This window comes from Medicago sativa, chromosome 7, assembly GCF_051527215.1.
Source record: "Medicago sativa cultivar Bolivia chromosome 7, Bolivia_mono, whole genome shotgun sequence".
NCBI lineage: Eukaryota > Viridiplantae > Streptophyta > Magnoliopsida > Fabales > Fabaceae > Medicago > Medicago sativa.
The window spans coordinates 84417443-84433410 of record NC_140755.1 but is presented as its reverse complement, the minus strand read 5'-3'; the positions used below and the strand labels follow the sequence as shown (position 1 = coordinate 84433410).

General features: G+C 31.0%; 1 protein-coding gene across 5 annotated transcripts; it reads right to left on the bottom strand.

Moving 5' to 3' along the window:
• Nucleotides 1-1120: 1120 nt before the first annotated feature.
• LOC146909464 (protein DETOXIFICATION 21-like) lies at nt 1121-5099 on the bottom strand. 5 transcript variants are annotated; one of them, XM_085728030.1, is made up of 9 exons: nt 4983-5099; nt 4464-4743; nt 3555-4093; nt 3231-3317; nt 3070-3126; nt 2753-2991; nt 2347-2465; nt 1506-1592; nt 1121-1407 (listed from the first exon to the last, which is right to left on the bottom strand). In XM_085728030.1, the coding sequence occupies exons 2-9, from the start codon at nt 4719-4721 to the stop codon at nt 1324-1326; spliced, it is 1470 nt and encodes a 489-aa protein (XP_085584156.1). In that variant the 5' UTR covers nt 4722-4743; nt 4983-5099; the 3' UTR covers nt 1121-1323. The 5 variants fall into 5 exon arrangements, with proteins under 5 accessions (XP_085584156.1, XP_085584155.1, XP_085584154.1 ...); XM_085728029.1 differs by having other exon boundaries at nt 5054-5099; XM_085728028.1 differs by having other exon boundaries at nt 4841-5081.
• Nucleotides 5100-15968: the final 10869 nt, after the last annotated feature.

Genomic DNA, 15968 nt, shown 5'->3' with positions numbered 1-15968 from the left:
AAAACAAAAGGGGTTTACATATAGGGACGGAGGGAGTATAAGGAGAATGCTAATCAGTGCCCTAAGGGCAATGGTTAAGCAATCAAAATAAGTAAGTTTTTAATAAAAAGTAGTGTAATTATTACTTGGTCAATTGTAACAGCTTACTTTTCCAAGACAAAATTTCTACTTATGGGTTCCTTAACCATTGCCCTTAGGACACTGGTTAGCAAGACCCTTAATATAATGAGCAGAATTCAAAATAAAATTTGGTACTAATGTATTAGGGTAATAGTTTATTTTGGTCCATGAATTTGCAACAAACAACGACAATAATCCTTCAATGTATCGAAATTCTAAAATAGTTCCTGATTATATAATTCTTAGTCAAAATAGTCTTGATGTTAAAATAGTCCATAAATATCGACCTTAGATCTTTTCATGTAAGGATTGTTATGAGAGTAAGTAAGGAAGTATATTTAGGGACTAATATGACAATATTATCGAAACATTTTAACATAAGAGACTATTTTGACTAACATAGTGCATAATCAAAGATTATTTAAAATTTTGATAAAGTGAAAAATTATTGTGACTACTCGTTATACATTTAGGGACAAAAATAACTATTACTCTGATATATTATTATATGGAATTAACCTATTGAGAAAAGGGAGAAAAAACTTCGGAGGGAGGGGAGAAGACTGGAATTTGGAAGTTGGGGGAGGAGAGTTTTTCACTTTATTTGGAACAAAAAAGTTAAGTTCAAACCTTTTATAAAGTCTATTTAAATAGGTGGGACTTAGACATAAAAAAAAGTTTACTAAATCGTACCAGATCGACTTATTTATATACAATAATTTTTATTAGAAGAATACATGATTTATATTTTATACCAAAAAAAAATATCTCTAAATAATAATATTAATAAAATTAGATGTTTTTTGAGTAAATAATACAATATTTTTTAAAGTAATAAAATTAAAATTTTGTATTTTTTTTGACAAAAAATTTGGTATTTGTATTTCACAATCAGTTAATATTTTTTTGGTTGGACCGACATGTCAATTTACATTTCAGAATGACTTAATTGCCAATTTCTTTTGTTTTTTCTTAACTAGTGACAGAGAGAGAGAGTAACTTTCATAATATTTGGCTTATTTATATAATTTTTTTGAAGGAATTGGTCTTTTAAAAAAAATCATCTATCTATAAAAATAAAAAATCATATCTAGCCTCTAGGGGTATTTTGACTAGAAGAGAGAATCTTATATATAAGTATATACTATTTTTCTCCTTATTAGACTTTCTTCACTGAGTTATACATCCTCTTGATATTCTTCTTTAGTTGGATATCCTTGATGTGTTGTTTGATTCACCATTCTCCACTACAGCCCATTTATTAACACGATTTCTAGCAATCTCAACCTGTAAAATACATATGTTATTATTAGCTGCTTAAAATTATAAGAAACGGATATCAATCAATTTCACAATTATAGAGAATATAGTAAATTGACTAATACCTGCTTGTCCCAGTCAGTCTTAAATGTGATTATCATAAGCATTATGGTTTGAACAAAAGTTCCAAACAACATTCCAATCCAAACACCCTGCAAAAGTGACCCAATTTCAGCACCAACAATATCTCTTTAATCATTATGCGATATAGGAAGCACTAATCTCTCTTTAAATTATATACGTGGATCCCATTTTCTATTTGGTATATATATTTGTCAAAAAATTAATGGAATCCCAACCAACCAACCAATTGCATTTGATACAAATGGTTAGACATTTCATTCATGGTAGTGACTTGAGTTTTAGTCCATGATTTCATAAATGATAGGTTTTACGTTAAATTTTATTCTAAATCTTCAATGAGGACGATGTATCTCATTTGATCTGATTTCTTTTATATATAAACAAAGTAACAGAACCCACGTAGTTTAGTAAATTAATAATATATCAACATTACATTGGTTAGGGTGAATTGGATTTGGATAAGCAAGGTCTCACGTTTGAGACTCGTCGAAGAAAAAATATGGTTGATAGGAGAGACCCCAACAAAGGTGGTAAGTTAGATTCCCCAACACATATGTAGTTGTCTATGAAAGATGATAAATACTTCGCACCAATGATATGATTACCAAAAAATATAGTTGGAAGGGGACATCCCACTAAATATAATCGGTAAGGTTCCCTGTAAGAGATTAGTCATCAATGGATGTTTCGCGCTAATGCGATGGTTACCAAAAAAATTTATAAATAATGTAGCGAAGTAAAGAGTATACTAGTATTATTAATATTTTACTCTTCACATTTGTGCAAAGTAACTTTTTCTCTTGTAAATGACAAATGAATTACCTTAACTTGCAAATGAAGAAGATTACCAAGCACAACTCCAATAGGAATACCAATTAGGTAATAGCAGCCTATGTTTACATATGCTACAACACTTTGCCAGCCAGCTCCAACAGAAACACCTATTCACAACAACATTTTTAGATGAATTTGGATTCTCTGCTGTAACGGCGAGACGGTCTATTTGGACTGTCAGATCTTAAATCAACGGTTGTGATCATTTATAATTAATTAATTTGTTGTTTGTGTAATCTGAGCTATTTGATCTCTAATTAATGGCAGAGAATATTAGATAAGCTTCACATGCCCCCTATAATCTTAAGGACTAAAAGTTTAAGAAATGTAACAAAATAAATTGAAACAATAAGCAATAGATTATAGCAAATAATGTGATGATGTAAATATTTACCAGAAAGCACAGGTTGGACACTGTTCATTAATATGGAGAATGATAACAAAGGTGACAGATCTCCAACTGCATTAGCCACATCTGGATTTGGGGTGAAAATGTAAGCAAGTCTTCCTCTTAGGAACAGAAAGATCAAGAATAGCACAAATCCAATGGAAAATGATGTGAGCACTGTTATCACAATGGAAAATTTTGCTGCCTTGGAACTCCCTCTGCCTAGTTCATTTGACACCCTAACACTGCAAAAAATGTAATTTAGCCTAACATTTAGTACTGACAAGAAACTTCTCAATAAGATTGTGATCACAATGATGTACCTAGCTGCAGCAAAGAAACCAAGGGCTATCATCATTTCCCACCCATTGATGTTGAGGCTGCAAAATAATATAATTTTATTAAATCAATAGATTAGTTTTAATATGACTCTTAATGCTAAATTTTGAAGTAAAAGTAAGAATGAGAATGAGAGATATAGTACCATATAGCCAGAGCATCAATGGAAATCTCAGCATTTTCCATGTTTCCTGTTAGAAGAATCAAAACTGTGTTGTACCATATTTCAAGACTGTAAAAGTGACCATAGCTTTATGTTAGTCTTATTGGGCTAAATATTCACACTAGATTTAATTGAAACTTGTTTTAGTTCAAAAACATTCAAACAGAAATCAACTTAATTCAAAATCAATTTTACAAAATCAAGCTTATTCAAAATCATGATTGTTAAAAGTTCATCCAAACACACTTTGATTACAAACCATACATAATCTTAAAAATTGATTATGAAAATTGCTCAAATTCTTACCATAACATAGCTCCAGAAGACAAAGAAAGCTTGATAACAGGCCAAAGATCTTTGAAGGCCAAAAATGAGAAACCCTTCCATGTATCAGGACATTTTGTCATGATAAAAATAAGCTGGCCCAAATTTGGCATCCAATAAGCCAAAAGGATTGATGTCATTGCACCATTAAGGCCAAACTTGAACTTCACAGTTAAAAGCCATGACATAAAAACATGTATTGAAATTGAAACTGCTGCAAGGTAAGCAATAATCTTGTTCTTGCTTTGTGCTTGTAGGAACATTTGGCAAGTGAATGATGCAGAGAAAGCAAATACTATACCTATTGACCATATTGAAATGCTTCCAGCAACTTGTGCAATATTTTCATCTTGGCCAAGTGCCACTAAAATTGGTTTGGTAAAAATGTAAATTGGAAGAAGAAGAATTGAGGTTAAGAATATAACTATCCATGATCTTTGAAGATACACTCCAAGCATATCATATTGTTTTGCTCCATATGCTTGTCCACATAGTGTTTCTAATGCACTTGCCATACCCAACTACAATTTTCAATTTGCTCATAAAAAACATTGTAAATAATTTTACCTTATTTTTTCACTTGCAAGATATGAATACATAAAGACTATTTATCAAAGCAAAATTTTCATAAATTGCCATCAACTGCAATTGTATTTGTGACATATGGTTTTTTTTATATCGATAATACTATTGTGATTGAGGTAGCATCGGCGATAAGATATAAATTTTCATAACTTGCCGTCGATCGCAGTTTTGTATTTGTGACATCAAGGTTTTTTTATGTCTATAATACAATTGCGATTGAGGTAGCATCGGTGGTATTTGATCACGATTCTTTGCAAAATCAGAATTGCGACTACGATTTAAACGATTGAGGAACAATTGACTTACCAGAATACCATTTGCAAACCTGACTAGGACAGTCATAACAAGGGCATAAGCAGCTAATTCGGTTGAACCAATATGACCAATGAAGGATTGAGCAACTACCATGATACCAAATGTTGAAAACCTATTGAATATGGCAGGGCCTGCTACTATCCACAGCTTCTTGCTTTCTTCCCATACCCTTTTCCTTAGTGGCTCTTCTTCCTCCTCTGAAGGGTTTTGATGCTGCAGAAGGTTCTTGTTTAGTTCTTCTGATCCCATTTCCACTTCTTCTACTATGGAGCTGCAAGTTGTTTAAATATTTTTCATGAAATATAATCATATGTTGCACTATATATGTCATATAAATGTAAATAACTAAACAATTGAAAATAGGAGACCTCATTTAAACCTTGATTAATACACATGTAAAAAAAAAAGTGGACTGATGAATGATATAAAATACACTAATACTTAACAAGAATGTCATTGATTTACAATTGTATAAATATTTATGCACAAAAAAAACTAAAAATTAATTACAAGCGTTGGATCTCTTGGACTTGTTGAAATACATAGGTAGATGAAAATGGAAGAGATGTTGATATGCTTACACTTATGTTCGTGATGTTCTCTTGAATTATATTTTTCGGGACAAATAACTTCTTTTTCAAGTAGCATTTTCCTTTTAATCACAAGGAATTGGATTCCGTATAGTAAAAGAAAATGCAGTTAATGTAGTCAAATTCAAATGACACATTTGACATTAATTTTTGTTTTTAATCGAGCATCCTCAACGTGCAGGTGACTAATCACTCGAGTCAGGTTGACCGCAATTGCGAATGACAAAATTTGTTTATATCAATAATCATTTTGCCTAAATTATAAATGTCTTTTTTTTTTTCCTTCAATTTTTCTTTCTTTTCCTTTGTAAATTTCATTTATTTTTGGGTTCAATATGTCTTTAGTCCTCACAAAATTATAAACTTTTAAGTTTGGTCTCTAAAAAAAATTATTCACTTTTAATCTCTATTTGTATTTTATAGAGACTCTTTTAGAGGATAAAAAATATCCATTTTTTTATAAAAAGTTTTTAAATAGAAACTATTTTTAAAAATTGCAAGATGGCATGATTAAGGTATAAATTTAATTGCAAATGAGTATTTTTCGAATTTCTCTGATTTTCTTTTTCTCTCATTTTTGCTTTTATACACATTCAATGAATTCATCTCATGTAGGTGACCTTTGAATCCATAGAATGGATAGCTATGATACTCATCCTTAAAAAACTCATCCTTACAAAAAATTGATTTGTAAGATGAAACGTGACACTACTCTTTGTAAATCAATTTGTGAATTTATCTCTATTCTATGGAAATTTGTTTGGATTGATATCATACTCAAGGAAACTAAAAAACGGCAAGATGCTAACATTTTGTTTTATCTATCAGTTGTACATTTTAACTTCTAAGTGATCAACATTTGTCTAAGACACACACAAGACACCGGCATTTCTCTTTAATGATGCACAAGCAGACAACTATAACAATTAACAAAGCTTACCTTCTTCACCTTTCTATTGTTTGTCCTTTTCACAAGATTCCTCAATTTTAATTTATAAAAGAATGTGACATGTATCTTTTTTAATGAAAAATTATTTAATGCTAACATCATCAGAATAATTATTTATCTTCTTTAGATAGTAAAAATAACTATTTTTGACAGGACCGTATGGAAAGTTCCAGTTGGCAGGACAAAAAATATTCTTTACTATAAAATTACTTTTCCTTTCTTATTTGCATATATATGATCATAGACAAATGCATCCCCTCAAGCAAAAATATTCTTTGCAATTTTTTTTAGTCAATAAACAAAACTGTTCTTTGCTAGTATTAGACAATATGAATAGTACGATCAACATTCTCTTTTGAACACTTTCTCTAATACTCATTTTCTTATTCGGTTAAATTATTGTGGGTTTACACATTGAAGATAGAATCCACACAAAGTGGTGGGACATACACCGATTCCATCCAATAAAAGAATGAGTGCTAAAGATGGTGTTAAAATGTGAATGTTGCTAGCATTCTTCATTAGATAATTAATGTTCAGCGGCAAAGTTTTTTTTTTTTTGTTGGGAAAAACTGACTAAGATAAAGAGAATTTAAACGAGATATGTATATTTTTTTTAAGAATTAAATGAAATGTGTATAACATGCTCACTTTGGTTAGTGAAATTAATCTTATAAAGGTTCCAAGCCTCTGACGGATCAGTATAAACAGTGGCGTCTTCAAATATTGAACGTATGTATATTTGAAGAAGTCAGCGCCACCCCCATAATGTTTTGGGAACTTATACTGTACACCTCACAAATTGAGGTGTCTCGGTACTCTTCCTACGTAAATTTATAAAACTTAAATGCTCTTTTGGTTCCTTAATTATTTATTTGGTATCGCTTTGGTCCTTTAACTAATAAAAAGATTGTTTGAGTATTTTATCTTTATCTCTGTTACCTGTTTTGGTCCCTTCCGTTAAATAAATTCAAAAAAACGTTAGGGTTTATACTATTCATCTTCTTCCTTCTCCTTCCATGTTGTTCTTCATGATCTTCATCATCATCAACACACCAACCCAGATTTTGGGACCAAAACGATACCAAATAAATACTTAAGGGACCAAAAGAACATTTAAGTTTTTTTTTTCTTCTCATTTCTTCATCTTCTTTCTTTCTCATCTTCATCATTTTCTTCATCATATTCATCACACCTTCATCATCTAAACCCAGAAATTAAAAAATCAAAAATTAAAAACCTTCAAAAATCAAAAAACCATTATTTCGATGCCCATTTATGAATTTCCATCTTGGATCTTTGCTTCTTCCTTCATCATGTTTTTGCAGCAAATCCCTAAATCATTCAACACCTAATATTCAAGCAAAAGTGTAGCAAATCCCTCCTAACTCTTTTTCTATGATTGTCCTCACCAAACCAATTCTTTTATATCAACTATTCTTCCTCTTCCATTCATCAATTCCAGATTCGAGTGTATATAAAACAAAGGAAGAAAAAAATTCAATGAAGAAAAAAGATGATGGATTTAATCGAATTCATTTGGGTTTGAGGAAGAAGATGATGAAGGAAGAAGCAAAGATCCAAGATGAAAATTCATAAATGGGCATCGAAATAATGGTTTTTTTGATTTTGGAAGGTTTTTAATTTTTGATTTTTTAATTTCTGGGTTTAGATGATGAAGGTGTGATGAATATGATGAAGAAAATGATGAAGATGAGAAAGAAAGAAGATGAAGAAATGAGAAAAAAAAAACTTAAATGTCTTTTGGTCCCTTAATTAAGTATTTATTTGGTATCGTTTTGGTCCCAAAATCTGGGTTGGTGTGTTGATGATGATGAAGATCATGAAGAACAGCATGGAAGGAGAATGAAGAAGATGAATAGTACAAACCCTAACGTTTTTTTGAATTTATTTAACGGAAGGGACTAAAACAGGTAACGGAGATAAAGATAAAATACTCAAACAATCTTTTTTTTAGTTAAGGGACCAAAGCGATACCAAATAAATAGTTAAGGGACCAAAAGAGCATTTAAGCCAATTTATAAATTAACTACCATTTTATAAGAAAAATAGCTATTTGTTAATATTATATTTTTAAAAACATCATTTCATAAGAAAAAAAATGTCATTTCATTGTTTATAAGAATTATATTAAATTTTTAACATTTTCTCATGAAAAAAATCATTATTCTTTGTTATGAGTAATAAAAATTTTAAAAGCGTCGACGCTTTTTGATAAATAAGATTCAATTAATATAATTGTCAATGATACAAAATTATTCTTTTTCTTCAAAAAATACAACTAATTTAATAATTTGGTGTACCGGTACACTCAAAACTTTGGATGTTCCATAGAATTTGCCTATATTTTTTCCACAATTCAACAACAACGACAATATGTAACTTTGTAGAATCTGTAACTTTAATTTTCATTAAACAGTTTAAAATAAATGCATACAACAACTATATGCATGTGATGAGATCAAATTACAATGATATAGTAGTAATTTTTATCTATTGTTAATCAAGTGGTCAACTTATGAAGCACGAACACTTTTAAAATTCGGCGTGTCGTAGTGTCTGACACACTTTGGTATCGACTTTCCTACAACGCTCGTACGAAACATGTTGAATAAGTGTCTTAAATCATTGAAAAATTTAAGTTAACCAAATATATAGTCTGTGTGACCATATTTTTTTAGTTGTGTGACCAATATTTTATAAAAACAACCAAAAACCGTTAAATTTTTATAAAAACGTAGTGTAAGTATCTATCTATCTACTAACAATATATGAAAAGAAGATACTACCAAAATTATCTAACTGCCCCTACCTTAACTTTTTTCATTAATCACAATTCAAGGTTATTTTGATAATTTTGTACAGAACTTTAACACATGGCAGCTTCTTAACAACTTCAACTTATTATATTATATTTTTACTTTTCAGATTTTTTAAGATCCAATGGTGCTGATTTACTACACTTACACACTATCTACCATTTCACTTCTCAAAATGCACTTCCCAATTCACCTAATACACTATGGATTATATTTATCTTCCCACATAATTCAAATTTAATTTCTATATTTTATGCAGTAAAAAATATTATCAACAAGTTGATAATATTTTTTCTTCCATATCGTATTTAACAAACTACTTTATTCTCTAACAAATGTAATTTTTTAAAAAAATATTCATTCTTCTTCATGTTATGTTCTTCTACAATAAACTACTTTGTTTTCCAACACTACATTACTCTTCAAATTATTAAGCAAGGTAACTTCACATTACTCTAAAATAAAATCAGCAAATTAACTTCATGTTATTTAACTTTTTGTTCATATGTTCTTGACAATTTTAAATTCGTAGTCTTTTAAAAGTACAAAAACAGTAAAAAAAAAAAATTAGCAACGTAATTTTTTTTATTTAGAAATTGTTGAAGAAAAAAAATACATGATATTCTTTTTCTACTTTTTTTTAGCAACATAAAAATGCTTTTTTAATATAAAAAATATCTTATTCTAAACTTTTGCTTTACCAAGTTTTAAGATCCAAACAAAAAAATCAAACAAATTCTAAACAACGTAGATAATTCTAAGATGAAGAGTTTTCTTATATTTTGGATGGAAGTGTAGTGGAAGACGAAAGGATGAAAAATATGAGTTTTGTTTGTAGAAAGATGACCGAAAACGATTATTTGGTGGCCAGAGGTGTGGATTTTGGGGGTGAAGTCAGAGAGGAAAATGGAAAAACGAGGAAGACAGAGGGATAGAAGGGCGACAGTGTGTTGAGAGAGAATACAAATGATTTACTTTTGTAATTAATTAATGAAATGTTAAATATAAAAATCTTTTTTTTTAAGGAAAAAATCTTTTTGTTATCTCTACATATTTTAGAATTTCTTTCTTAAAAAAAGGTTAATAAGATGGGAGTAGTAAATGAGAAAAATTGGTAAATAATATTAATTGAATAGTTTTTTTTTAATAATATTAATTGAATACTTATTTATATATTCCTAATAAAATGAACTAAGAATTTATAAAAAATACTATATAAATAAAAAATTACATAAGAAATTTCCACCAACAAAATTAACCAAAAAGTGTATAATTGATACACGGGACCCAATTTGAACACTAATCTAAGATATACAAATACATAAGAAACTTAACGACAAAAAAACTATCGTATTGTCCTTGCCTAATACTTTTGTTTGATTCGATAACTCAGTTTTTAGTGTTAATTCTGATATTTGGTAATAAAATGTACTATAAGTTTATAAAGATATTATAAACAAAACAAAAAATCTCCCTATAAAATCTCCACTACCAAAATTATCCAAAGAGTATATAATTGATACACGGGACCCAATTTGAACACTAATCTAAGGTATACAAATACATAAGAAACTTAATGACCGACAAACAAAACTATTTTATTGTCATTGCCTAATACTTCTGTTTGATATAACTCAGTTTTGAGTGTTAATTCTGATATTTGCTAATAAAATGAACTATGGGTTTATAAAGATATTATAAAAAAAAAAAATCTCCCTATAAATCTTCACTACCAAAATTATCCAAAAAGTGTATAATTGATACACGGGATCCAATTTGAACACTAGTCAAAGTTAAACAAATACATAAGAAACTTAACCACCGAAAAATCTATTGTATTGTCCTTGCCTAATACTTCCGTTTGATTCGATAACTCAGTTTTGAGCGTTAATTCTGATATTTGCTAATAAAATGAACTATGAGTTTATAAACACAAAAAAAAATCTATCAGAAAAAAAACTCTCCCTATAAAATTTCCACTACCAAAATTATCCAAAGAGTGTATAATTGATACACGAGACCCAATTTAAACACTAATCTAATTTTTCACACTCAAACATATTAGTAAATAAAATCTATGATTATTTTTATTTATTAACTTTTTTCATATCATCAATACTCAGTGTCGAAAAATATTATAATATACTATGATTAATCATACTTCAATTTTTTCTGTTTTTTTTTTAAATGTATCACTAATAAAACCTGTTGGATTGTACAATTGTAACACGGGACCCATTTTAGTAACTACAACAATTGATCAGTTTTAATTAGTATTTTTTAAATATTTCTAATTAAACACCGCGATTGTCTAAGTTTTATTAATATATTAATAAAATATATGTGGGTGTATGAACCATATATTAATAAAAATATATATGAGTATATGTTTTTTTTTTTGATAAGCAAGGAGAGAGGACAGGCATCAAACGGCATCGTCGACATCCCAACTAGGTTGGCACCCCGAGACACCGCCATCCTATGCCGCCACACTCTGAGAAAATTTATTAAAAAAGGGGGAAAAATATATACAAATAGTGGGGGGACTAGGCCAAAACCCACCAAAGAAACAGCAAAAACGAACTAAAAACATAAACTAAAACAGCCAGAGAACAGAGTAAGGAAATCTGTAATTAGGCAAACCACATCTGTCTCTAAAGAAATCAAACCGTAAGGCACTTGGAAGAGTATCAAGCCAATTAGTTCCAACCATAGAGTGTCCCAAATTTGCCAAAAAGTCCGCAACAGTAGCTAGAAGATCCTTACCCCAGAGAGCCCAAAGATTAGGCAATAATGGAGCTCTATTATTAATGTTATTCATTGAACAGACTTCTGATTTTCACCCCGTGCACGGGATTTAGATGACTGCTTTGGTATAACACTTTGAACCTTAATCTTCTGTTTTTGATTTCTTGTAAGAACCTGCTTTATACCCTTAGAAGCTGCGGCTTCAGCTTCAGCTGCTGATCTTGCGTCATACTCCCGCACTCTTGCCCACAAATCCATGCCATCCTGAATATTTTTACTAGGGTGAACCTCTTGCCTTTGTAAAACAGCTTCCTCTTGCACTTGCGCATTAGTACCAGCAAGTACCTCAATGGTGTCTTTCAGAAACCCATCTAAGTTATCAACAGAAGGCCGGGCAGAATTTGCTTGATGCTACATTCTCATGTTTGTTTTAAGTTTTGATAATTTGTTTCCATGCATATTATATTCTCTGGAATGTTATTTACACATCTTTTCTTCTATTGTTCTTCTATTGTTATTCTCACTTCCATTAACATTTATTTCCATTTTTAATTTCTAAAATATTCCAGGAAATCTAAATTTTTACCAAACATGGGTATGAATGTCCTTTCAAGATATGGGAATATATGGGAATATATTAAATGAGAGTTGCAAATTACATGATTATGAGTTAGAACAGAATCATCTATGACCTAATCAATAGAAAATTAGCTAATCATATCCATGAGAATAAACAAACAAGATAAAAGGAAAATACTCATGAATTTCTTGGTCTCCTCTCCTGTTGTTGTTTTCCCACTGATGTGCCTAGCGTTTTTCTTCTCTCCCCAAATCGTGATGCGCAAAACGTGATTCACTCCCAAGCCTGATTCAGCCTCGTTCCCACATGGGTTTGTTTTATGGGAATATATTAATATATTCTTATTTCTGAAATTTAATGGGAACTATATATTTTTTTTTGACAACCATAAACTCATATTATTTCATTCATCACAAGGTTTGTAATACAAGATGGAATCAAATCAAAGACATGGTGACGAGCATGTAATATTGACACCCTTGCTAAGCTATGAGCGACAACATTCGCTTGTCTCCTAACAAAACTTATCTTAAAGTTTGTGAATTGTTGTAAAAGTGACCTACAATCAGCTATGATATTGCCAAATTCGGCTTGGTTATTATTCTTATCACATATGCTATCAACCACTAGCTTACAATCTAGTTCAATGTGCACATCTGATAACCCCAACTGTCCAAGCCACAAAATAGCGTCACGTAAACCCACCGCTTCAGCTTCATGAGGAAGAGGATTTCCTTCATACCAATTTGTAGCAGCCCTTATAACATGGCCACGGTGATCTCTAATACAAATACCTGTACCAAAACTCTTCTGCTCATTGAAAATGGCCGCGTCGACGTTGCATTTCAGAACACCTTGTGCTGGTGGTTGCCACTGTATTGTTTGTTGCTGTTGTGGCTGTTGTGGTGCTGCAGTGGTCTGTCGCACAGTCTGCCACTGGAATAGTACCTCACGTGCTAACTGAATTGCGATCGAAACTGGCTTCAGCTCACCGTCCCATACTTTGTCATTACGGCGACGCCATATGCACCAAAGTATCATTGCTATGTCTTTGCACTCATCAGCTGTTAACCTGCATAATAATGAGAAAAAACAGTCTGCAAAACTCGCGGCATCAGCAACTGTCTCAGCAATTAAATCCCATAGGCCTGCTGTTCGCCAAACAGTTTTCACTTCTTCACACCCAATGAAAACATGCCAATCGTTCTCGTAATTCGTTTCACAAAAAGGACAGCAATCCGTACACGGAACACCTTTATCTTGCAACCGCATACGCGTAGGCAAAACACCCCTCACAGCTCTCCAAAGGAAAACTTTTACCCTTTGTGGAATCTTCAAACTCCACATTTTTAACCATTCCCCCGGAACTCGGTATTCCACATTATTCACAAGTGTTTCCATTGCATATCTATATGCCGACCTTACCGTATAAACTCCATGACGATTAAACTTCCAAATGAGCCTATCTTCCCCATCCCGGTTCAGTAATGCCAAATTAGATATCGCTTGCTTGTCATGATCATTAAAAATCCCTGCTATCATCCCCCAATTCCAGCTTTCTCCACTCATCAAATCTGCAACTTTAATATTTTCCAAACCTTGGATTTTTTCGCTTGTAACATACGAATTCTCATCCTCCCTTAGCCACGGATCTGTCCACACCGCAATACTCTTACCATTTCCAATTCGCCATCTTTGACCTCCTCTAACTATTACCTGTGAAGCAAAGATACTACGCCAAATATAACTTGGGAACTATATATTGATAAAATACAAATGAGTATATATTAACAAAAATATATCACACTATATTTTTTTTTACGGGAATATGTTATTATATATTTATTTAATACAAATGAGTATATATTAACAAAAATATATCTCACTATGATTATTTTTCACACTCAAACATATTAGTAAATAAAATCTATGATTATTTTTATTTATTAGCTTTTTTCATATCATCAATACTAAAACAAACAAAAAAATTATAATATAATATGATTAATCATACTTCAATTTTTTTCGTTGTTTTTAAATGTATCAATAAAAAAACCCGTTGGAGTGTACAATTGTAACACGGGACCCATTTTAGTAACTATAACGAGTTATCAGTTTTAATTAGTATTTTTAATCTTTCAAAAAAATAGTATTTTTTTTAATATCTCTATTTAAACACCGCGACTGCCTAAGTTTATTAATATATTAATAAAGTATATGTGGGTGTATGAACTATATATTAATAAAAATATATATGAGTATATGTTTGTTTTAAGGGAATATATTAGTATATTCTTATTTATGAAATCTAATATATTGATAAAATATATATGAGTGTATGGACTATATATTAACAAAAATATATCTCACTGTATTTTTTTTTATGGGAATATGTTAGTATATGTTTATTTATGAAATATATTTTACGATAACAATATTATATAATACATTAATTATGATTTTTCACGGGATGCATATTAGTATTTTTCACACTAAAACATATTAGTAAATAAAATCTATGATTATTTTTATTTATTATCTTTTTTAATATCGTCAATACTAAAATTTAATATATATTTGTTCATATTAAAATTTAATTATTTTGTCATTTTTTATTTCTACCGGTCAATATATACATTATTATGCTTTAAATACTTTACATATTTTCACTATAGACAAAAAAAAATCATTATGCCAAGCGCAACCAATACGTGACACGCGGCGGAGCCGCGGCCATACAGCGCGGCGGAGCCGCGGCCATACAGCGCGGCGAAGCCGCGCTACCCGTGCTGTAGCACGGGTATCTCGACTAGTTACTTTATCAAAAATAAAAAAATTTATTTAAGGATTCTTTAACAAGTTTCCCTAGGACATTGGGACACTTGTTAGCAAAATCTTATTTTTTTTAAACAAATATCCTAAATGTACTCTTTAATATTTCCCTTACTACTATTAACCTTGTCTTGCGCAAAGATGATACTGCTAGAAAAAGATGGTAGAAAACTTTTAAGAACCATGGACCACTTGTTTCAAACAAATTATATTTCCAATGCACTTACAAAGGGAAAATACTTGGGGGACATAATGTCACCGTGACATTAAATCTGAGTCACACAAATGTACTCATGGATGTGTTGTGTGACCCAGATGCAAATGACAATGTGTGTTGTGTGGCCCAGATTTAATGTCACGGTGACATTATGTCACCCAAGTGTTGTCCCTTGCAATGGGCAGCGAAATTGTAATGGTTTATGTCGTCTAGTTTTCATCACGTCAACATTGTTGGCACAACGCACTGGAGTGTGTAAAAGGCTACTGTACTCCATATCTAGTGTCGGTTTAAATGATTTTATGTGGTTCTTAAATTACTATTGTGTCTGTAATCACTACTGTGTGTAACGTGAATGATTGGTGCAACTCATATTACTTTCTAAGTAATGGAGGGGAGTCACACTGATCCTACTAGGAGTAGGAGTAGAAACATCCTGTTATGATTACAAAAGGTCCCAAATTAAGTGGACATTGTAAAAAGAATTATGCGCTTTACCCAAACGGTTTTGCTCATTTCCAAAGTAAATGTCCGTATTGCCCCTGCGTGAGTTAACATGCACTACGTGACTTAACTCACGTTCAGTTCTCCTCAATTCTTTTCAGCCACCGAACCATTTCTCCTCAATTCTAAGCCTTATTGTGGGAAGCTATAATGATTATTATGGAATACACGATGCTATAATCATTATGCTACAATAGTTATGGAATATACTCCCTCTGGTCTCAAATGTAAGCAAC

Excerpts from the sequence above, each read along its gene's own strand:
- LOC146909464 (XM_085728028.1), bottom strand. Across the intron at positions 2,992-3,069 it reads GGTTTCTTTGCTGCAGCTAG|TGTTAGGGTGTCAAATGAAC; the intron begins GTACATCATTGT and ends CATTTTTTGCAG. Across the intron at positions 1,408-1,505 it reads AGACTGACTGGGACAAGCAG|GTTGAGATTGCTAGAAATCG; the intron begins GTATTAGTCAAT and ends TGTATTTTACAG.